This window comes from Pseudophryne corroboree, chromosome 4, assembly GCF_028390025.1.
Source record: "Pseudophryne corroboree isolate aPseCor3 chromosome 4, aPseCor3.hap2, whole genome shotgun sequence".
Lineage (NCBI taxonomy): Eukaryota > Metazoa > Chordata > Amphibia > Anura > Myobatrachidae > Pseudophryne > Pseudophryne corroboree.
The window spans coordinates 429,622,341-429,646,686 of record NC_086447.1 but is presented as its reverse complement, the minus strand read 5'-3'; the positions used below and the strand labels follow the sequence as shown (position 1 = coordinate 429,646,686).

The following is a 24,346-nucleotide window of genomic DNA, read 5'->3' as shown; positions in this document are numbered from 1 at the left end:
CAGCCCTAATTTCTTATCTATTTTGTTTATGTCACTTCCTATGACCTTTATCCATAATCTTCACTCACTCCTAATTTTTGGTGTTATTTAGTATTTAGTGTAATTTTAATTTAGTAGGCAACCCTATTTTATTTGAATAGCTTGTATCTCGTGGATATACTGTATTCCAACCAAATTTTCGTGTTGGTTCCTATGTCTCTGGTCAAAGATACCTTGTTAGCTGCTACCATTATTATTTATCATATTTACTAATACAGACCTGGTTATGATAACCTTTGCCATGGTGATCTTTTGAATGGTGATAAGTCTTTCCTCAATAAGGTGTAATAAAGTGCATATTATTACCCTAAAAATGTATATCACCACTGTGAATGCTATAAATTGTGACTATTCTATCTCCCCCTTGTGATGGGTGAGTGCTCTGGGCATATCTGTAAATATCTCTCCTTGGGATAATTCATGTCTAATTTCTTGAATTTATTAACATGACCAAAAACCTGTATTTTATTCTGTGACTCCCTTCTACTGTGTTATGTGCTCTGACTACCCTTCACCAAAATTATGTGACTATTCACCTTGTGTAGTCAAGTGATAAAATATTAAATATTAAAGCTCAAAGTGCTCAAAAATTAAATCATCTCTTCGTGTCACTCTGTGTATATTACCTTTGGTTACTGATTCCAGGGTGTGCATCTACCTTTTAACTTTTTGGATTTTTCAAAATGGTGCTTTATCCTGGATTATCTACTACATATATTGATTGTCTTGAATTGTTACCCATTGAACATTTTGCAATATGTAGCCTACAAGCTACAATGGCATCAGCTGCCGGGGCCAAGCAGCCCCTATAGGTTTCTATGGAGACTGCTTTTTCCTCCTGTAGATATCGGCTTTGGTCTCCTGTAGATACACTTGGGAGATACTTAATATTTTCATGTATCTCCCGAAAATGGGTGTATTGGGGGATGTCCCGGAAATATTAATTGTTAAATAGGCCCTTTAGTCTCCTAAGAACTTTGTAATTTTTTTCCTAAAACTACAGTTTTCTTTAGTTTGCATCTATTTGAAATGTGCTGCACTACTAAGGACCTTAAAGGGGTTAAAATAGGAATTTAATACCTACCGATAATTCCTTTTCTCGTAGTCCGTAGTGGATACTGGGGAATAGTCGATTACCCTGGCTATAGATCGGGTCCATTGGAGCCTGGCACTTTAAGAAATTAATAGTGTGTGCCGGCTCCTCCCCTCTATGCCCCTCCCAGCATATTCAGTCTAGGAACTGTGCCTGAGGAGACGGATATACTTTAAGAGAGAAGGATATAACACAAAAGCGGTGAGGTAACGAAAAAACACACAATAAACAACAAAGATAGCAGAGCTAACCAGAACAGAGGAAAGCAACACTAACTATAGAAGGATAGCAATGCTAACCAAACATGGAACAGGGAAAGCAACAGCAAACCCAACCAAGAACACTTACAACAAGGTAAGCAGGAAATGAAGCACTGAGGCGGGCGCCCAGTTTCCACTACGGACTACGAGAAAAGGAATTACTGATAGGTATTAAATTCCTATTTTCGCTAACATCCTAGTGAATACTGGGAATAGTAGATTCCCATGGGGACGTCGCAAAGCTACCAGAATGGGTGGGAGAGTGCTGAGACCCCTGCAATACCGCCTGACCAAACTGAAGGTCATCCCTGGCCAAGGTGTCGAACCCATAAACTTGACAAACGTCTTCGAACCAGACCAAGTAGCTGCCCGGCACAACTGTGAGGCCGAGATACCCCGGGCAGCTGCCCAGGAAGAACCAACTGACCTCGTGGAGAGGGCCTGAATAGAACTCGGCAGCGGCAGAGCTGCCGAAGTATAGGCTAGTTGAATAGACCAATATTAGTAGCGTCATAAAGGACAAACAGCAAGTCAGATTTCCTGTGACGAGCAGTCCTACTGATGTAAATACTCAAAGCCCTCACCACATCCAGGAACTTTGGAGCAATGGAAGTGTCAGATAACACTGGAATCACAATTGGTTGAGTTACATGAAAGACCGACACTGTCACGGGGCTTGGATTTTGAATATCCGGAGTTGTGGCTTGGGTTTCGGTGTCGGTAGTTTTCCACAGGATAAACCGGGCAGGCTGGATAAAAGTCTTTTTCATAGGACTTCTGAGAGGATTATGCTGGAGCTGAGAACTGAGTATTCAGTCAGTGAAGTGAAGAAGCCTGGAATTCTAGGAACTTGCAGAGAAACTGGAACAGAATGCTGTAGATTCAAGGCTGTGGAGCGCAGATTGACACACTGACACACACACACAGTCACACACACACACACACACACACACACACACACACACACACACACACACACACACACACAGCACTGTGTGAGAGACGTTGCACTGGCGATTTCTTACCCAGAAATCCCCAGATTTATACCTGCAGACTGTTTCCCATTGGTTTTGCAAACCTTGCAGGTGACTGAGTGTTTTAGATTAGCTGATCCTTCCAAGGCGGCGACGCCCATCCCATACCTCTGCAGCTGGAAGCTGCACAAACGTTTGCTGCTGCCTCTGAGACCTCTCCTCCCAGATATGCCTGCAAGTCGTGCCCCTCGCCAGCAGCCCGCACCCCCACTGGAGGGACAGCGCCATAGCATCCGGACAGGTAAGTACCGCTGGTCCCGGAACCCGATCCGCCGGACCGTGACAGACACTACCTTTGGCAAAAACTGTGGGCGAGTTCTGAGCTCCGCCCTATCATCATGAAATATCAAGTACGGGCTCTTATAGGATAAGCCCCCAATTCCTACACATGTCTTGCAGAGACTAAAGCCAGCAGCATGACTGTCTTCCACATCAGATATTTCAAGTCTACCCTATGCAAGGGCTCAGCCGCTGTAAGTCTGGATAAACAAATGGTCCTTGTTGAAGAAGGTCCTTGAGAAGCGGCAGAGGCCAGGGTTTCTCCGGAGACAAGGTCAGGAGGTCCGCAAACCAGGCCCGTCGAGCAGTGCCAGATTAAGGTCTACAGGGGCCTGGAGCTGAAATCTATGAAGGTCCTATTGCACGCCGCGCAGTTGGTGTGATTAGCGCCACAGAGAATTTCTTCCTATGAGGGCAGGGCAGTGTGGTGGCATGCTACATCACTGCACTTCCTCCCCACATTACATCTCTTCACTATATCACTACTACACTACATCTCCCCTATGGGGCATATTTATCACAACCTGTAATGTCTATGGAATGTGATAAATTCGACCAAAATCGCATCGAGATGACTAAGTACATCGCAAGGATGTATCAATTATCGCATGCAGCAAGCTCTGTCTCTGTGAATCCGGTTACCACATTTCTCGGGGTATTTTTAATGAAAAATACCCTGAGATTGCACAGCGCATGCGGTGCCACCGGCTACCAGCGTCAGAGGCAGTTTTGCTAATTTAACAAAACTGCAACTGCTAGCAGTCACATGCTCGGGCAGCCCAGCACAGGGCAAGGCCGCACAGCATGCTAATGACACCAGCGAGGCAATCGCAATTCAATTGCAACTAAATTGCTGAATAAGGGAAGGCAGTCGGGCCACCGCCATTTTTCCCATCACAGTAGCCGCGTGTGACGTCACGCTGCTGCCCCCGAAAAACAGCCCGACCCACCTCCGTTTCTGATGACACGCTCCCACAACGCCACATTGCCACCCTGACCACCTCTCAAACACCTCTGCCTGTCAATTAGGCAGAGCCGTTCGTATTTCGGAAATGCGATCGCATTTCCAAGCCCACGCACGCAAAGTGTGGGCCCTGTGCATGTGCACTGGGCCGATATATGGAAGTATGCGACCATACTAATAAGGCCTATTAGGAAGGCAAATATACAGGTGTAGAGGGGCAGAGAAACAGGTGTAGAGGAAGACAGAGATACAGGTGGGGAGGGGATAGAGATACAGGTAGGTAGGCACACAGGTGGAGAGGGGGTAGAGACACAGGTGTGGAGGAAGACAGAGATACAGGCGGGGAGGGGGTAGAGATACAAGTGGAGAGGCAGAGACACAAAAGGGGAAGGGGCAGAGAAACAGATGCTGGGCTGGTGGTGACAGGAAAAACTTTTTTTTCTGTTAACACTGGCAGAAATTCAGGGGATCCTGTGGGCCTATTTTCAATGGGGGGCCTGGAGCTGCTGCCCCATTGCTAATCCGGGTCAATAAGAATTGCCTGAACTCTTTCCTTTTTGAGTCTCTTTAGAACTCTTGGAATGAGAGGAGTTGGAGGAAACAGGTAAACGAACTGGTAAGTGCACTGCATCGTCAGAGCGTCTACCGCTAACGCCTGCGTCCTTGTTCTGGAACAGTAATGACGGAACTTCTTGTTGAGCTGAGAAGCCATCAGGTCTATTTGTGGGCAACCCCACCGGTGAATAAGTTGTTGAAACACCTGAGGGTGAAGGCTCCATTCCCCTGGATGGAGGTCATGCCTGCTTAGGAAGTCCGCTTTCCAGTTGTACACTCCTGGAATGTAAATGGCTGAGATGGCCCTTGCGATGGCTTCCGCCCAGAGGAGTATTCTTGACACCTCTCGCCCATTGCGGCCCTGCTTCTTGTGCCTCCCTGATGGTTAATGTATGCTACTGCCGTAGCGCTGTTCGACTGCACCTGGATGGCCTGATTCCGAAGTAGGCATGAGGCCTGTAGGAGAGCATTGTAAATTGCTCTGAGTTCCAGGATGTGGATTGGAAGAGCAGATTCCTGAAATGACCATATCCCCTGGAACTGCGCCCTTTAGGTCCCAGCCCCCCAACCCCGGAGGCTGGCATCCATTGTTAACAGAGTCCAAGACTGGGTATTGAAACTGCGACCCTCCACAAGATTGGAGACTCGTAGCCACCATAGTAAGGATATCCTTGCTTTCGGCGACAGGGTTATATGCTGTTGCATTTGCAGGTGAGATCCCAACCATTTGTCCAACAGATACAGTTGAAATGGGCGTGCATGGAACCTGCCGAACTGTATTGCCTCTTAGGAGGCCACCATCTTGCCCAGCAAGCAAATGCAAAGATGAGTTGAGATCCCGCGTGGTTTCCGTACTGAATGACGGACCACAGACTGAATAGTCAAAGCCTTGTCCATTGGAAGGTAAACCTTCTGAGACACTGTATCCAGGATCATTCCCAGGAACTGAATTCTCTGAGACGGTTCCATGCGAGATTTCTGGAAATTGAGGATCCATCTGTGGCCCTCAAGCAGATGATTAGTCAAGTTGATGGTGTGCAGCAGCTGTTCCCGGGACACCGCCTTTATCAGGAGATCGTCCAGGTACGGGATTATGTTGACACCCATCATGTGCAATTGTAGCATCATCTGCCATGACTTTTGTGAATACCCTTGGGGCTGTGGAGAGGCCAAAGGGTAAGGCCTGAAACTGGAAATGTTGGTCCAGTACAGCGAACCGGAGGAACGCTTGGTGAGGGGCCCATAGTGGGATATGCAGGTATGCATCCTTGATATCTAGGGACACTAGAAACTCCCCCTCCTCCAGACTTGCTATCACTGCCTCTTAGTGATTCCATCTTGAATTTGAACTCTCAAGGATAAGAATTCAGGGATTTGAGGTTCAGGATCGGCTGTACAGAGCCGTCCGGCTTCGGGACTACAAAGAGACCTGAATAAAACCCTTTTGTGTGCAGTGGAGGAGGAACTGGAACAGTAACTCCTGTAGAAAGCAGTTTTTTGCACTGCCTCCTGCAAGGAAACCTGTGCTACAGGTGAAGCTGGTAAGCCTGACCTGAAGAATCTGAGAGGAGGAAGTTCCTGGAATTCCAGCCGGTATCCTTGGGATATGAAGTCCCTCACCAAAGGATCCCGGCAGGACTCTGCCCATATGTGGGCAAAGTGTTGTAGGCGAGCATCTACCTGAAAGTCGCCTTGCTGCTGGAGCCCACCGTCACGCAGAGGGCTTCATGGAAGAGGATCCTGAGGCCTAGTCCGAAGTTCCAGCAGCAGCTGATTTACAGGACTCACCACGAGTTACTCTAGCAGCATTGGAGGCACCTCTGGCTTTGCCTTTTAATCTGGCAACCCGAAAGGACTGAAGAGAAGGATAGGGATGTCTAGCAGGTGGCGTAGCAGATGGCAGATATGTAGATTTACCTGCAGTCGCCTGAGCTATCCACTTGTTTAGTTCTTCCCCAAACAAGGTATCACATGTAAAAAGAAGGTTCTCAACCCCTTTTTTAGAATCAGCGTCTGCTGACCATTGTCGCAGCCACAGGACTCTACGAGCCGATATTGCCATAGCAGTGGTACGGCCGTTAATGATACTTAGTTCCTTAACAACCTCACTCATGAAGCCTGCAGCATCTTGGATATGTTGCAGTAATGTGACTATCTCAACCTGAGGTAGTGTATGCAACTCTTTTATAATATTATCAGACCATTTTACCATGGCTCTAGAAATCCAGCCACAAACTATGGTAGGGCGTTGGGCTACACCCACTGCAAAATAAATTGACTTGAGTGTGATCTCAGTTTGGCGATCAGCTGGGTCTTAGAGAGAGAGATAGCCCCAGGTACAGGTAGTACAATTTACGTGACAGCCTGGACACAGACGTATCTATTGTTGATGGGTTTCCCCAAACTCACCTATCCACATTGGGGAGGGGAAAATAATTTAGTACCCGTTTAAGCGTAATACATTTTTTGTTAGGATTTATCCATGCGTATTTAGAAAGGGAATTCAAATCCATTGAAACAGGGAAGGTTGCAGAGGACCTTGGTTTTGTATTAAAAACAATTCCTCTGTTGGTTCTGTTTCCTTATCAGGGATGTTGAGGACCTCCTTAATAGCATGCATCAGGGCCACAACTCCCAGGGACAGGGAATTATCCTTGTCCACCTATAATTCCCCCTCGTCTAACTCTGTGTTATGAACCACAGGTAGTGGTTCATTTCTATTTTATGTTTATTTAGTTGTCTTGCATGCCAGGATTTCCCATTGCTCTGTTTTAGATTACTCTTGTCTGCTGCCGCTGGTGAGTCTGTGCAATTGCAGCTTGTTCCCATGTGTTCAGCCTCATCTGGCTGCTAATTGCATCTTGTCAGCTTGGAGTCCTGCAATAGGCCAGCTGCACTGGATTATTAATTAGGCCTCTCTGTTATATGCTGGCTGATTGCAGTTCGCAGATGCTGGTGATATTTCTGGGTTTTCAGTCTACTTGAGTTCTGAGCTTGGTTCCTGCTAGTTCCTGAGCTTCCTGAATGCTGAATCTGTTTGCTGAAAGTGTTTCCAGTCCTGCTGTGTCCGGTCGTTCCTGTTCTCAGTTGTCCTGTACTCGGAAGTCGTCATCTGTTCCTGGAGTCCTGACTGAGCACCTTTGAACAGCCAGTGGTGTTCGTGAGTCACGGCGTAGCCGTGTGTTGCGGATTGGGCCGCTTAATTATTTATCTTTTATTATTTGTGTTCCGGAGCTTTTGCGGAGGATTCCGCTCCCACAGATCCACTCTGGTATCCAGCGGTGCTGGGTAGGAGTACGGACTAGTGGATTTTGGTTGTCCTTTTCCCTGGCGGGTTACCGCACATACCTCAGGTTTAGTCAGTTAGCTTGTAGCCCCTGGCCTGGTTGTTTAGTCAGAGGGCCCCTTGTTATCACCCTGTCTCGGATTTCCCTTTGTCTCCCATTAAGACCTGAGGGGGCATCGGAGTTGGGCAGACATAATCCGCCCTTCAAACGCGGCTGCCATGGGCTCAAGCAACCATAGTCTCGCAGGGGATTTCTGACCACACGGGCGAGACAACGGAGTTAGGGCGCCAGGGGCTATTCCCTTTCCATTCCCCTTTCCCAGCATTACGTCCTGGTGCTCTGGACTCGCTGCATAACATCTCCCTTGTTCTGAGCACCAGGAACCTAACATTATCACCAGCCATACCACAAAAAAGAAATAAAACTTTTTTTTCTTTTTTGGCCCAGTCCAGTGTCTAGTCTAGAATCCAGTCCGGTGTTTAGAATCCAGTCCGGTGTTTAGAATCCAGTCCGGTGTTTAAAAAAAAAAAAAAAAAGTCTTGTTTTGTTTAGCAAAATTTAGTCTTGCCTTGTCTTGCCTTGCCTTGTCTTGCCTTGCCTTGTCTCGCCTTGTCTTGTCTTGTCTCGTCTAGTTTTAAATCCTCCTATGTCTACTATGCAAGCCCTGCAGGCATCTCTCGCAGCTCTGAACTCTGTATTCAGTGCTTTGAGACCAGAGCGACTAGAAGTTTTGCAGCAATCCCTAAAGCAACTGCAAAACCTTCTGACTAAAATCTTGCTCATTTTGCCAGAAGTCGTTGAGAGTACATCTATCTCTAAAGAGATTCTTGCTCACAGTATGGTGACAAGAGAATCCTCTGGTCTAATTGAAGAGAAAAGGTTTAAAAGTTTTCTGCGGCCCAGGCTCTCAGAAGAGGAGCGTCTGCGTCGCAGAAACTTAAACTTATGCCTATATTGTGGGGGTTTAGGCCATTATCTGCAGACCTGTGAGTTGCGCAAGCCAAAGTGTGGTGACGAGTCTTGCCCTCTGGCCAAGTTGAGTCATGATACAAGACCTACTCCTGTCTCTACTGTGGCAGAGGCACTTGTCACACAACCCACACAAAAAAGCTCTCTGTCCTATAATTGGGGTCCTTGGGCAAGGGAGCCCCATTATAGATTCAGGAATCAAAAGAGAATGTTTCTCTCCTCTCTTGAGGTTCCTGTGGAAGCGGAGTTGCAAGTCCCTGGAGTGATGCCTGATGCCCAGGTTCCTGGAGTGGTGCCTGATGCCCAGGTTCCTGGAGTGGTGCCCGATGCCCAGGTTCCTGGAGTGGTGCCCGATGCCCAGGTTCCTGGAGTGGTGCCCGATGCCCAGGTTCCTGGAGTGGTGCCCGATGCCCAGGTTCCTGGAGTGGTGCCCGATGCCCAGGTTCCTGGAGTGGTGCCCGATGCCCAGGTTCCTGGAGTGGTGCCCGATGCCCAGGGTCCTGGAGTGGTGCCCGATGCCCAGGGTCCTGGAGTGGTGCCCGATGCCCAGGGTCCTGGAGTGGTGCCCGTAGCCCAGGGTCCTGGAGTGGTGCCCGTAGCCCAGGGTCCTGGAGCGGTGCCCGTAGCCCAGGGTCCTGGAGCGGTGCCCGTAGCCCAGGGTCCTGGAGCGGTGCCCGTAGCCCAGGGTCCTGGAGCGGTGCCCGTAGCCCAGAGTGCTGGAGCGGTGCCCGTAGCCCAGAGTGCTGGAGCGGTGCCCGTAGCCCAGAGTGCTGGAGCGGTGCCCGTAGCCCAGAGTGCTGGAGCGGTGCCCGTAGCCCAGAGTGCTGGAGCGGTGCCCGATGCCCAGAGTGCTGGAGCGGTACCCGATGCCCAGAGTGCTGGAGCGGTACCTGATGCCCTAGCTTATAGAGGGACATCAAATATTATAGTTCAGGTGTCCATATCGGAAGGGGTCTCAGAAGCTGTTACCCCAGGTAGGGACTTGAAAAGCGCAACCCTAGAAAGGGTCTCTAAAACCATAGTTCTTGAGGGGAACTCGAGAAGCAAAACCCCAGAAGGGATCTTTGAAGTAATATCCCCAAGTGGGGTCTCGAGAGACGCAGCCCCAAAGAAGGGTCTAGAAGTCGCTTCCCCAGGAAAGAACTTAAGAAGCATAGCATTAGTGGAGGATCTGAACGTTATTGCTTCAGCAAAAGTCCCGGAAGTCATAGTCCCGGGAGAACTTTCGATAATTATCGACTCAGAGAGGGTGGCCGATGGCCCGATCCCAGTCAGGGAGGCCAACGGCCCGGTCCCAGTAAAAGAATCCGAGGTGCTGGCCCCAGCGGGGTTCTCGGAGGCCACTGCCCCAGCGGGGTTCTCGGAGGCCACTGCCCCAGCGGGGTTCTCGGACGCCACTGCCCCAGCGGGGTTCTCGGACGCCACTGTCCCAGCGGGGTTCCCGGAGGCCACTGCCCCAGCGGGGTTCCCGGAGGCCACTGCCCCAGCGGGGTCCCCGGAGGCCACTGCCCCAGCGGGGTCCCCGGAGGCCACTGCCCCGGGTGGGGTTCAGAAAGTCACTGCCCCGGGTGGGGTTCAGAAAGTCACTGCCCCGGGTGGGGTTCAGAAAGTCACTGCCCCGGGTGGGGTTCAGAAAGTCTCAGCCCCGGGTGGGGTTCAGAGAGTCTCAGCCTCGAGTAAGGTCAATAGTGACCAGGTCCTAGCAAAGCACTCCAGTCAGTCAGATGAGAAGGAAACAGATCCTGACTCTGATATCTCAACATCCATAACCTTTGATGGGGACTTCGCCCAATTTCTGGCGCTTTTCAAACACTATTACACTATTATGTTGTCTAGACCATTTCTGGGCATCACTTCAGAAAACCTTGGGCTCTATCTGATTTATTCTTTTAGAGGAGAGCCTTCTGAGTGGGCAACCAGCCTAATGAAAGCTGAAGATCCCATTCTTCAGGATCCCCTAGCATTCTGTGATGCAATTGTTAAAAGATACGGTTCCAAAGAAATTGGTTCAGGTTCCTCTAAGTCACCCGTCTTGTCTGCTGAGAGTCCACCAAATACTGTAAACTCTGCACAAGAGTCCCAGCCCGATGTTTTGACTGCAGGATGTGCTTTTTTGACTTCTTCTTCTTCTAATAATAGTACTTTACCAGAAAGTTCAGCTCCCAAGGGTAAGAAACCTGTCTCTGATTTGAACGCAGCCTTGCTGGGTGGTACCATCAGTTCAGACAATGTTTGGGGAATTACCTTGGTCAGACCTAAAGAGCTTTGTAAAAAGAAGAAGAAAAAAAAGAAATAATTTTTTGACTCTTGCCTTAATTTAAAAAAAAAAAAAAAAAAAGAGATTTTTTTTTTCTCCTTGTCTTGTGTCCTGTGGCCACCGTTAGGGGGAGGGTACTGTTACAAGTTGTTGCTACAGCTTGTTTTTGTTTTCTTGTCTGTTAGACCAGTGTGTCAGGTTTTTTTTTTTGTATCCCTTGTTCTGGATAGTCTGAATTTTGGGGTCTTTTGACCCCTCCTCAAGGGGGGGGGGGTAATGTTATGAGCCACGGCTGTGGCTCATTCCTGTTTTGCATTTTTGTTATGTATTTTATGTTATACTTCTGTTTATGTTCCCCGTGGGTGTCATGGGGTGCTCGGAGCTCACCCTTAAGGAGGGGATACTGTTATGAACCACAGGTAGTGGTTCATTTCTATTTTATGTTTATTTAGTTGTCTTGCATGCCAGGATTTCCCATTGCTCTGTTTTAGATTACTCTTGTCTGCTGCCGCTGGTGAGTCTGTGCAATTGCAGCTTGTTCCCATGTGTTCAGCCTCATCTGGCTGCTAATTGCATCTTGTCAGCTTGGAGTCCTGCAATAGGCCAGCTGCACTGGATTATTAATTAGGCCTCTCTGTTATATGCTGGCTGATTGCAGTTCGCAGATGCTGGTGATATTTCTGGGTTTTCAGTCTGCTTGAGTTCTGAGCTTGGTTCCTGCTAGTTCCTGAGCTTCCTGAATGCTGAATCTGTTTGCTGAAAGTGTTTCCAGTCCTGCTGTATCCGGTCGTTCCTGTTCTCAGTTGTCCTGTACTTGGAAGTCGTCATCTGTTCCTGGAGTCCTGACTGAGCACCTTTGAACAGCCAGTGGTGTTCGTGAGTCACGGCGTAGCCGTGTGTTGCGGCTTGGGCCGCTTAATTATTTATCTTTTATTATTTGTGTTCCGGAGCTTTTGCGGAGGATTCCGCTCCCACAGATCCACTCTGGTATCCAGCGGTGCTGGGTAGGAGTACGGACTAGTGGATTTTGGTTGTCCTTTTCCCTGGCGGGTTACCGCACATACCTCAGGTTTAGTCAGTTAGCTTAAACACCTTACTGACAGCGCCTAAATAAATGAATCAGTCTACCGAAATGCAACCGCACCTGAGCGCTGCCGATAATAGGCACTGTGCGTGTGCCTATGGATGCAGTATTAAAAAAGAAGAAAGAAAGTCGGCTGCGCTTGGGGTGCTTTACAAATGGGTATGGATCATGGAGAGTTGACAAACTTCTATATAAAATAGGTTTATTATGATATAAAATACATCAACAGCAGAAAAAATAAATCATATGCAACATAATAAATAGATAACTATACTCTGAAACACCATTATGTAAACACACAGTATCAATCGAGCTCTCTGTATGATGTTCCCCTGATTCAGGGTTTAAGATTGATACTTGTTAACAATTGTAACCAGGATGAAACTTAAATAGTTACAATTTAACTCTGCAGTATATTGTGGCTAGAAATGGGTGGAAACAGCAAAAGTTTTTTCCTCCAATAATCGGAGACAAAAAGACAAGGGCCCAGCGGTCAGAAATAAAATAAACAGTATGCAGTTTTACCTCTCCTATGGGCTGGTACTACCGAGCGTCCTCGGTATAGTCCTGTATTGAGCCCACCGTATGATGTTTGAGGAGAGAGATTTAATGAGGAAGTATTTATCCCAATTTACTGTTGAATTTGTGAGTCCCGGATGCAGGATGATTACCTGTGTTTTACCTAGGGCTGGTGGAAATCCTTTAGGTGCCCTGAGCATAGGTATTAACACATCTTCCAGGACATCAGAAGAACACACGCTGTTGCCGCTAATTGCGGTGGAGACTCACAGGTGCGATGCCGATCAGAGCCGCCGCACCGGCATGCACGAGACTGAGGCGCTGTCCCACGGCCAAATAGCCGTTTAGATGATACAGGCTGGCGTTGTCTCACCACCAGGTATAGCTGTAGGACGGTGATACGGGCTGTAGTTTTCCCACTGCCGGGAACAGCTGTCAGAGCTAGCAATGTCCCACGGCTAGTTGCAGCCGTCAATTGCCGTTCAGAAATAGCAATATAGCCGTCGTGCAGACTGGATAACTCTCCGTTGAGGGCAGAGTTTCTTGGAGCTGTGGTGCTGGTGAATCAGAGACAAAAAAGGGGAGGAGCCTAACGCGTTTCGTCACGATTAACGTGACTTTTTCAAAGTTAGCTTGTAGCCCCTGGCCTGGTTGTTTAGTCAGAGGGCCCCTTGTTATCACCCTGTCTCGGATTTCCCTTTGTCTCCCATTAAGACCTGAGGGGGCATCGGAGTTGGGCAGACATAATCCGCCCTTCAAACGCGGCTGCCATGGGCTCAAGCAACCATAGTCTCGCAGGGGATTTCTGACCACACGGGCGAGACAACGGAGTTAGGGCGCCAGGGGCTATTCCCTTTCCATTCCCCTTTCCCAGCATTACGTCCTGGTGCTCTGGACTCGCTGCATAACATCTCCCTTGTTCTGAGCACCAGGAACCTAACACTCTGATAATTCAGTAGCAGAGTAAGACTGGAAACTCTGTGGTATAGTGTGTTTATGAGAGACCACAGGGGGGGCTGAGGAGCCAGTCATCAGCAGCAGTAGTTATGAAAGTGTTATAGATTGCATCACAGTTTGCCTTTCTCATAATGTATAGCAGTAATCATTTATTTAAATTAATTCAACCACACGGGTTCCTGCAATTAACTAGCCTGTAGAGTACTGGGTACACACAGGGCCGGTGCAAGGTTTCTTGGCACCCTAGGCAAAACTTCAGCCACCCCCCCCCACCACTACTTCCCAATCCTTCAGGTGAAAGTGTGTACGCAAGGTCTTATACGTTCCGGACCCACCCACATAACCTTAACACATACACTCTGTACAGTCCACACATAACCTTACATATTTTGTGTTTCCTCACTTTTACATCCTCCTGACCCCTGGCCAACAGTGCTGGGTGACCGTAGCATACAGCCCATTAAGAACATTTGCTATCTGCATGGACCTTTATGCAATAGCACAGACAGAGTAATGGTTAGCATTACTGCCTCACAGCACTGAGATCATGGGTTTGATTCCCAGCATGGCTCTAACTGTGTGGAGTTTGTATATTCTCCCCATACTTGCGTGGGTTTCCTCCGGGTACTCCGGTTTCCTCCCACAATCCAAAGATATACTGGTAGGTTAATTGGCTTCATACAAAAATTAACAATAGTGTGAATGTGTGTGCGTGTGCATGTGATAGGGAATATAGAGTGTAAGCTCCACTGGGGCAGGGACTGATGTGAATGGCCAAATATGCTCTGTAAAGTCCTGCAGAATATGTGTGCGCTATATAAATAACTGGTAAGGGATGTAGTTGGGATACCAGCGCTCGAATCCCAAGACCTGTCAGAATGCCAACGCCAGAATCCCGACAGCCGGAATTCCGAACGCAAGTATACTTGGGAGGTTAATGTTAGGCTGTGGGAAGGGGAGGGTTTGGGTTAGGGTTAGGCTGCGGGGAGGGAGGGTTAGGATTAGGTATACTTACCTCCACTGCCCCAATCGGGATTTCAAACAGTCTGACCACCAGCATCTTATACCCAATCAACTGGTAATAATAGGTAGCACGTATCCTCGTGTATCAATGCTACCTAACCACAGACTCCACCCATATTATGTGATGGGACCCCCACAGTGCCTATAATAGCCTCCATACCCACACACTGCTCATTATACACCCTTCATGTCCACACATTGCCTATATATATATATATATATATATATATATATACCCACACAGTGCCAATAACACCATCCCAACTGCTATTCACCTTTACCCCCCTCCCTATCACTGCACCTAGTATTGCCTGCCCCAAACCCCCTCCTTTACCCCAGTATTGCCCAAACTTCTATCTATCCTTGCCCCCTCCATACCCCGGCACTGCCTCCAGTACTGCAGGTAGGTACTGATGAGATGCGGCCGCGGGATTGCGGGGGGGGGGAAGGGGGGGACGGATAACAATGTGCTAGATCTCCCGGAGAGGCGGCGCCCGATGCGGCAGCGGAGCGGACCAGGACAGCGGGTGACTCCTTCATGTGCTGCCCTGAGTCTGACCTGTGTCACTGTCACAGTCAGTCACTGTGCCGAAAAGCAGGGGTGAAGGGGGGGGGGGGGGGGGACGCCTGCCGCGGGAGACGGAGACCATCGCATGGGGAGCGGCGGGTAGTCAGGACTGTGACTTAGTGTCAGGTCATAATGTGGGACGCACCGGGATTGCATGGGGGGGGGGGGGGGGGGGCGCGGATAACAATTTTCTCGATCTCCCGGAGAGGCGGCGCCTGATGCAGTAGCGGAGCGGACCAGCGACCAGGGCAGCGGGGGACAGCAGGACTCTCCTTCATGAACTGAAGTAGCTAGGGCGGCACACTCACGTTTGAAGGCAGTGGCACTGCACTGCAGACAGTCAGACGTGGTGGGCCAGGCGCCAACGAGCTGCTCCTCTTAAAGAATAGGAGCGGGAGGAGTGTGTGTGACAGTGTTCTTTCACTTTCACTTTGCGGTGCCGCCCTCCAGTGGTCGCCGCCCTAGGCAGCTGCCTAAAGCTGCCTAGTGGTAGCGCCGGCCCTGGGTACACAATAGAAACCCTTGAGAGGAAGGCGTAACCTAGCCTTACCTGAAGTATACACAGACTTATTTTCAGACATGCTTTAGCAGAAACCACATAGTTAATGAGAAAACACAGTGCAGTGTTAGTGAGACGGCACACCTATCTCAGACAACCCTGAATGGAGTGACACAGAGAGTATTGGGACCAGCACACAATACCTCAGAATGGAGCAGCGCTCTGCTGGGTATATATATACACATGTATCTACCTCAGAGCAGCATAACCGCTGCCTATATGTTCCCTCTTCACTAAAATCTCCTGGATAGATTCAGTGGGTCTGTGGAGGAGCCTGCATGCAGCCTGTACTCAGCAGCTGCAGCAGCAGGAATGGCGCCATTTAGCTTCTAGTCCTGCTCTCTGGGAAGCCCACCCCCTCAATGGCGTGCAGTCCCTCATTTTTTTATACTGGCTTTTACTCCAAATAGTGTAAAAAAGAGTGTGTAACCCTTTTTTCATATGTTGTCAGAGTGGGGTACGCAGCAGGCATCGCAGCCTGTAGCCGGGTGAACGCTGCCCCTTCATGCCACCATTGTCACGGGGGACCCGCTAACCGGGACCCCGGTGTCTGTACTCACCACACTGCATCTGCTTTGGCATCTGTTAAGGGGTGACGGCAAGCTGCTGGCGTGGGCTCACAACCTGGGGATATGAGAAACAGCAGCCTCAGGAACTCAGTGTCCTGTCAGCTGGGATTACGAACCACTAACTCTTAGGAAGTTGGTTCGGTCCCCCCCTTAAGTACCACGACGCAGGCAGACTGGTTGCCAACCAGTGTGCCTGAAAATAATAAACTACAATACATTTCTGAAGAAAACTCTCTGGAGAGCAAACAGAATGCACTTGGCTCCTTGGCACATTTTCTAAACTGAGTCTGCTAGGAGGGGCATAGAGCGGAGCACACACTATTAATTTCTTAAAGTGCCAGGCTTCAATGGACCCGATCTATACCCATGGTAATCTACTGTTCCCCAGTATCCACTAGGACGTTAGAGAAAACAATATGATTATTCTCTATGCTGATATACAGTATGTTATAGTTGGCAGAGACTATACAACTCTTCCTCTGCTTCTGGGTGAGCTGCTATTTATACCAAAATATAGTGACCATTTTGGTAGTGATTTTAACTATTCCATTAGTGCCTGGCTCCTGAGACAGTCTAATGACCACTGTGTTAGAAAAAATGCTTCTATGTTTTCTGTAGATCTAGTCTTGGGATTCAGTATGATATCCCAGCTTTCAGGATCCCGGTGGTCAGAAGACCGACGCCGGGATCCCGACAGCGGAATACTGGTGACGAGAGACATGCTACGGGCACAGTGGCGACTTTAGGTTACCACAGGGTTTTATCCTCCCTCGGGGGGTGGTGTGGACCACCACCCAAGTGGGGATTCCGGGCAATGGTCGGGATTGCGACCGCCGGTATTTCACCGGGTGTCGGGATTCCGACGTTGATATCCTGATCAATGGGATACTGGCAGCTGGCAACTTGGTTGCTTCCCTAGTGTGGTGCTGTCCTTTCAGTGGAATAGTGGACCAATTTTACATTTGCAACATTTACAAATGTAAGATTGGATTCCAGACAGTGAGGCCATAGGATAAGGTGCTTGTGGAGCATTGTTGTATCTTCCATTATGGTTTAGATAAAGTGTAGGACTGTATTAGCCGGTAAAAAAGATGTAGTGACAATATACTTGCAGAAAACAACAAAAGATGTGTAATGATGGTACAATTTAATAGCTAGCTATAGGCCTAATGCAGAGTTGAACGCTAATGCTGCCGCAGATGAGATTTCTGACTCAGACTATGGGGGGGAATTTAATATGGTGTGAGAATCAGAAAGTGAGAGAATTGCGAGAGTTGTCCTGTTTTTTTAAAGTGCCAATCATTTACATGGCAAAATCAACCCAAAACTAGTGATGTTCCTAGTGGTGTGAGACTATTGATGCGCCAGCACTATTCACCAAAGTCTTTCTGCAAAATGTGACTTTGCCAAATGGCAAAGCAAAATAAATCAACAACTGGATCTTCGGAGCTTCACTAGTCTGTAACATAGCCTGTCCTGCAACACCGCTCAGGTCACATTTTGCTGTGAATTCGCTAATCTCTAGATTGGAACTAGTTAATGTGAACAGTCAGTAAAAATATAAACAACACAAAACACTAGAGATAAATAAAACATGTCAATGATAGTAGCCCTAAGGCAAGAAATAAGATACTGGAGAAGAGCAAAATTATGCATTGATTCTCAATTTTTACACATTTTTGGGAATGAATATTAAAAAAAATAATTTGGAAGGTTTAATTATCATTAATATTGTTCTGCTTGGGTTCTACAGTATAATAGGTCAAAATTTAAATCATATTAAAACATCTATTAATGAACTTGAAATATAAATAAAACAATGATATTTTTGTTGTAACTTTCACCTCATTACAGCACTGCACCCCATTCTCATCCGGTGTAGGAAGATTGAGATCATCAATGAACAACTGCAGTGTTTTACCATCTCTAGCACCATATAGGAAGCCTGAAACACAATGTGTCTAGTTCAATTTCAAAATTATAAAATTGTTCCATCTTTTCCTGTCCCTTTTGAATAATTATTAGCATGTATATATATAGTGCACATATATTCCGCAGCGCTTTTACAGAGAATATTTGCCCATTCACAGCAATCCCTGCCCCAGTGGAGCTTACAATCTATATTCCTACCACATGTACACACAGACACATTCACACTAGGGTTAATATTTGTTGGGAGCCAATTAACCTGCCAGCATATTTTTGGATTGTGGGAGGAAACCGGAGTACCCGGAGGAAACCCACGCAAGTACGGGGAGAATATACAAACTACACACATCGAACCCATGACCTCAGTGCTGTGAGGCAGTAATGCATCTTCAGATAAAGGCACTGGAAGCACATAGACATTCAGCAGTGAAAAGAGTGGAGATGTGGACTAGTGGATAAGTTGCCCACAGCAACCAGTCAGCTTGTACCTACCATTTTATAGCATGTACTAGAAAAATGCTACATCAAACATGATTGGTTGCTATGGGCAACTTCTCCACTGTTATCACTGCTTGAAACATCTACCCCAAAGAGTTATTGGCCAACTGAACCTGAAAGTTTAACCCAGCCTGAAGAAATAGTCCTCAGTTTTTCTAATATGATAATTCTGATATAACAACCCCCCGATAACAATCTAATGTATGTACATACATTTAGGTGAAATGTATCAATATTACAAAGAATCACAAATATGCGAAAAGAGATAAAGCTTTCAGGGCAATTTAATATGGTTCCCAGTCGGATATCATATCCGTTAAAAAGCTGTCCTGAAGAACACGTAACAGTATAGTGATCGTGTCCACGATCACTATACTGCCAGGCTCAGACACAGCCATGCCACGGCGCATGTGCTACCAAAAAAAACAATGCAGAGAGGAAGGGGAGGAGCTACAGCCCACTACAAAGTGATCAGATGGCCCCTCTCTGTCAAGCCTTGTTAGCTAACGCCATCTATCTTGATAAATTACATTAGTTTGGTGTCCCCATAAAGAACTATGGGGACAGCTGCTACTATTTATTTTTAGTGAAAGCAGGATATATATTCTGTAACTGCTGTGTTAAAGGTCTGAGGAATACCATCGATCCTTAAAGTTCTGAAAATCATACGGAAACTTAAGTTTCTACATGGTTTTCTTGATAACAAAAAGGTCCTGTATAGAGACAATTTATTGTGTGAGGAAGAGCACTGTAAGCCATTACCATGTCTGTGGGCTATATTTTGCTGAAGGAGTTCCTGTAGATCTTTGGCTTCTGTGGATCCTGAGAACACCAATCTTTTAAGTACTGTCCGTGCCCGGTCTGAAAATACAGAGTGAGTAAGCTATTAACCACTCTTAGTACCTCTTAGCAAGGAGAGAAGAGAACGTTTTTACCATACGATCTGTCACATGCCTTGAGTGGAGATAAAGTCATTCATTAGTGCTGTCTTCCCACAGCCAGGAGGTCCAGTTAATAAGATGTGTTGGGATCCCATGCTGGCATATTCTAAGAAAGTGCGAACTATAATCTATCAAATACAAAAAATAACAGATTATCTAATCCAGAAAGGATACACCCAACAGTGCCTGACCACCGGAATCCCGAACGGAAATATCAGGGGAAGGTTTAGGTCAGGCTGCGGGAGGGGGTTAGGGTTAGGCAGCAGGGAAGGGAGGTGTCAGAATTAGGCTGCCTGAAGGGAGGGTTAGAGTTACTTTTGTTTCTGACCCCTGTCGGGTTTATTGCTGACGGGACTCCAGGGTCGGTATTCTGAACGTCGGCACTCTAACTGCTGGTATCCCATACCCAACCCGTTGTTCAGAATGGATTACATAGTTCTTAAATCATCATTCACCACTATCAACAGGTGATACAATTTTTTACACAGTTGTGTAATACAATAAAGACATGTAGTGAAGTGTCAGACACAAGAGAGAATAATGTCTTGATAGTGCTATTAATATATGAGAAAGCCACATGTTACATATAAATTGTAATTAAATCTTTCCTAAAGTAGTCCTAATGGAAATGCAAATAACAAAGTTAGATATACTGGCAATACTAGTCAAGTACAACATGGCCATAATCACAGTTCCCCTATTCTGAAGTTTGCAGTATTAACTATAGTTCTACCTATTAGGCGGAATGCCACCAAATTTATGAGCATACTATACATGATACTACCAATTTTTAGTAAGTACACTATTCAAGGTATAGGGTGGAGTATTCCATGGGAAAAAAAGTGAAAAGCTAAGTTAAAAAATCAGTCCATCGGGGAAAATGCAGCATGGTAATTTCTATAATGTACCCATGTTTAATATTGTCCTCTCCGAAGTACAGCGACGGCAGAGCTGTACAAATCACTGGGAACACAGGGTGGGATGCGGTCAATTTACCCCCAATCAAAATCCCGAAGGTCAAAATCCCGACAGCAATTGACCGACGGTCAAAATCCCGACAAGGTCAAAATCCCGACATGGACAAAATACCGACATTTAAAATATTGACAAGGTCAAAATACCGACATGTAAAATGCAGACAGGTCAAAATACCGACATGAGTTTTTCATGATTTTTTCACTGAAACCGACTTGTTCATACTTTACCATCCCAGTGGACCTGGAGGGGGAATATAATAGTGTGCCGAGCGTAGCGAGGCACTGTGCCTGAAGCATGGTTAGCGCAGCACACTTATATTGTGTCCATGTTGACCTATGTCGACATACTTACAAAAAACAATCAAAAACGCATGTCGGTATTTTGACCTGTCGGCATTTTACATGTCGGTATTTTGACCTTGTTGGTATTTTAAATGTCGGTATTTTGTTCATGTCGGGATTCTGACCTTGTCGGGATTTTGACCGTCGGTCAATTGCTGTCGGGATTTTGATTGGAGGTATTTCATACCGATCCCCACAGAGCAGTGGCAATTTGGAGCATGTGCAGTAGAAAAATCAGCAGAAAAATGGTTCGGGACAGAGTCTACTCACCTGTGCCAGCTGCTAGAGAGGAGGGGGCCCACACAGAGACTGCACACGGCCCCTCCTCTTTTAATATAACCCTCATGAAATGTTTTCTTTTTCTTCTCTGTAAAAACTGAAACAGAAACTGACCTAACGTGCTAGAGGAATTGCTGTCACAGCTCTAAACTCACAGTTCACCTGACCTTGTACCGTACGGTGCCAGATTTTACCCTATTTGCAGATTTTTTTGGGGGGGCGGGAGGAAATTCCTATGAAAGCCTTCTCCTCATGCATTCAATAGTAAACGTACTATATTTGGTGGCATTCCACCTATTACAGCTGCAAACAGCTCTGAATAGGAAAACTTTAATTATGGCTACGTTGTACTATGACCTGTAGGGATCAATACACATTTTGACAATCAAAAGCTGCTACATGCTACTAGTCATTATCCTCATAATCCCCATCTGAGCAGCTCTTCAGGGCCCAAAAGTAGCAACACCATCTATCAGGCATATCCGCAGATGCATCCACCTCTGATTGTGTCTAAATTACATGAGTATAATGCACTTGGCCTACGCTTGCCCACCTCTGTTCTGTCTCTCCCGGGGAAAATCAATTATATGCAAAAGTTTACATATGAACGTATGCATATGCATTTTTAGTAGAGATGAGTGGGTTCTGTTTTACTCGGATTTACCCGGATCTTCTTATTGGCTCTTGGATTTCACATGTTTTGGTTAGCCAATAAGAAAAATCTAGAAAATCTGAACTTGTGTTAATTCTGGCGTCAAGAACTGAGTAAATCCGAACTCGCTCATCTCTAATTTTTAGGGGTCAATCCAATTAGCCACAATGATCTCGCAGCTGTGAGTCATTGCTGCAGCAGCCATGCTTTATGGCGGACCGGGTTCGCACAAAAGTGCTCGCCACTCCACAGAGGTCTGAGCAATTTTGTGTGAATGGGGGCTGACTTCAGTCCACGAAGGGTGCGAGATCGGCACCATGGTAACGTCGCATTGCACCCATCACGGCTAACTAGATCGACCAGTGTGCAACAAAACATACATATATCTAATGTAATAAGCAACCAATATTTGCCTCACTCTGCTATACAGTTTGAGAGCAATAATGTTCTGTCACACTGTAGCAGGTATGTAACCTTATGTCTAAGGTTGGAGCTATAAATGGAAGAACCAATAAAGCTGCCAGCCAGATAACAGATCATGGTGGTAAGAGGAAGGTATAGCTGGCCAGGACTATGAGTAATGGGATAAAAGTGGATACCATAACTAATGAACACACAATGTTACTTTTAGTTTCCTTTGTATCCATTATCTCCTCATGCATTCATATAGTCACATATCTGTTATTCATGTATGATCGATGTATAAAAGTTTTCTGTGTGGAGAGAAGTAGATATAATTCAGAAATGGATGATAACTCACAGTGTCTTGTGTCTCTATAAATGCTTCTCCCATGATGTCTGTGTTCCCAATATATGAGATGTCTGGTAAGCGAGACTGCCACGTGTCCCACTCTCCTGACTCGTCAAGGTAATAGTCAAAGACAGAAATCTCCTGGTCATCATCTGGCAATCTGTGCTCCAAAGACAAAACGTCAGCCAGCCAGGTCTCACATATTCATGGTGTAGGGGTAAACCACAGGAGGCCTTAGCCCTCAGTTTCAACACAAGGTTCATGTGCCATAGTTATATAAATCATCATTATCAATATTTCATTTTCTTGTACTCTCAACATGATTAAATAAAAATGTTTATGTCGCTGCAGTGTGATCACTAGACTTTGTGGGCACCATATTAGCATTATACAGTACATGGATAAAGTGGGAAGTGAGCCCACCAAGTTACATAGTTACATACTTGGTGAGTTTGAAAAAAGACAAAATGTCCATCGAGTTCAAGCTGTATTATAAAATTATATACCATTTAGATGCAGTAGCCTAGGATATTTCTTTCATTTAGCAACTTAGCTAATCCATTTTTAAACTTATTTAGTGAGTCCATCATTACTACATCCTCTGGTAGAGAATTCCAAATCCTTACAGCTCTTACTGTGAAGAACATTTTCCTCTGTTGTGTATGAAACATATCTAATCTTGTAAGTATTTCCTCATAATTCAGTGCCTCTAACCCCTTAACCAGTTTGGTGGCTCGCCTCTGAACTCTTTTGAGTTCCAAGATATCTTTTTTATAGTGCGGTGCCCAGAACTCTACACAATATTCCAGGTGCAGCCGTACCAATGATTTATACAGTGGCAGGATTACACTCTCATCCTTTGTCCCCATTCCCTGTTTTATGCATGTTAACACCTTATTTGCTTTTGTTGCTGCATTTTGACATTGCGTACTGCTACCAAGTCTATTATCGATGAGCACTCCCAAATTCTTTTCAACTACCGTTATCCCTACATTTTCCCCATTTAATTTATAGGCTGCCCGATTGTTCTTAGTCCCAAAGTGCATAACTTTACATTTTTGTATATTGAACCTCATTCTCCATCTGTCTGCCCAGACCTCCAGTCTAGATAATTAATTCCGTAGAGACTCAACATCCTTTTCTGAATTGATTACTTGACACAGTTTAGTATCCCTGCGAAAATTTACACTGTGCTTTCAAGGCCTACTCCTAGGTCATTAATAAATATGTTAAACAGCAATGGCCCGAGTACTGAACCCTGCGGTATTCCACTAAGCACTGAGGCCCATTCAGAGAACATCCCATTAATTACTACTCACTGTTCCCTGTTGTACAGCCAATTACTTACCCAATTACAAATAGTGTTACCCACCCCAAGCTCTCTCAATTTGAAAATTAGTCTCTTATGTGGCACTGTGTCAAAGGCCTTAGCAAAGTCCAAAAAGACCACATCCACTGCTTTACCCTGATCAATAGTACTGCTTACTTTCTCATAGAAGCTTATTAGGTTGGTTTGACATGACCTGTCGTTTACAAAACCATGTTGATTCCTATTAATAGCCTTGGAGGTATCCAAGTATTCTAGTATACTATCCCTTAATATACCTTCCAGTATTTTCCCTACTATGGATGTCAAACTTACTGGTCTAAGTGTCGGCCCAGTGCCGGATTAAGGGGGTAGCCAAGGTGATAAGTAACCACTGGCCCCGCAATCTCCGGGGCACCCTGTCCGGAACTGCATTAAATGGTTAATTCTACAGTACTTCTCTCTATGCTTCACTGATGGCAGCAAATTCCCAGCAGCAACGGAAGCTGCTGGTAGAGCTGCTGCTGACTGCAGAGCCTGGAGAAAAGTAGGTTCGTCCCAATGCCTGCACCTCACCTGTGTCTGTACCGGCGGCAGGAGCTGTGTGCTCAAGGGATGGCCATCAACCATTGATGGTTCAAAATCATCGCTGGTC

At 46.5% G+C, this 24,346-nt stretch overlaps 1 protein-coding gene across 1 annotated transcript in view; it reads right to left on the bottom strand.

Annotated features, from left to right (window-relative positions):
- Nucleotides 1-24,346, bottom strand: part of LOC134910927 (uncharacterized) — a 455,362-nt gene that overhangs the window by 148,535 nt on the left and 282,481 nt on the right. Inside the window, exons 57-60 of the mRNA XM_063919317.1 lie at nucleotides 22,395-22,545; nucleotides 19,398-19,512; nucleotides 19,206-19,304; nucleotides 17,861-17,961 (exon numbers count right to left, since the gene is read on the bottom strand). Of these exons, the coding sequence (XP_063775387.1) occupies nucleotides 17,861-17,961; nucleotides 19,206-19,304; nucleotides 19,398-19,512; nucleotides 22,395-22,545 (466 nt within the window). The remainder of the gene's footprint in view (nucleotides 1-17,860; nucleotides 17,962-19,205; nucleotides 19,305-19,397; nucleotides 19,513-22,394; nucleotides 22,546-24,346) is intronic.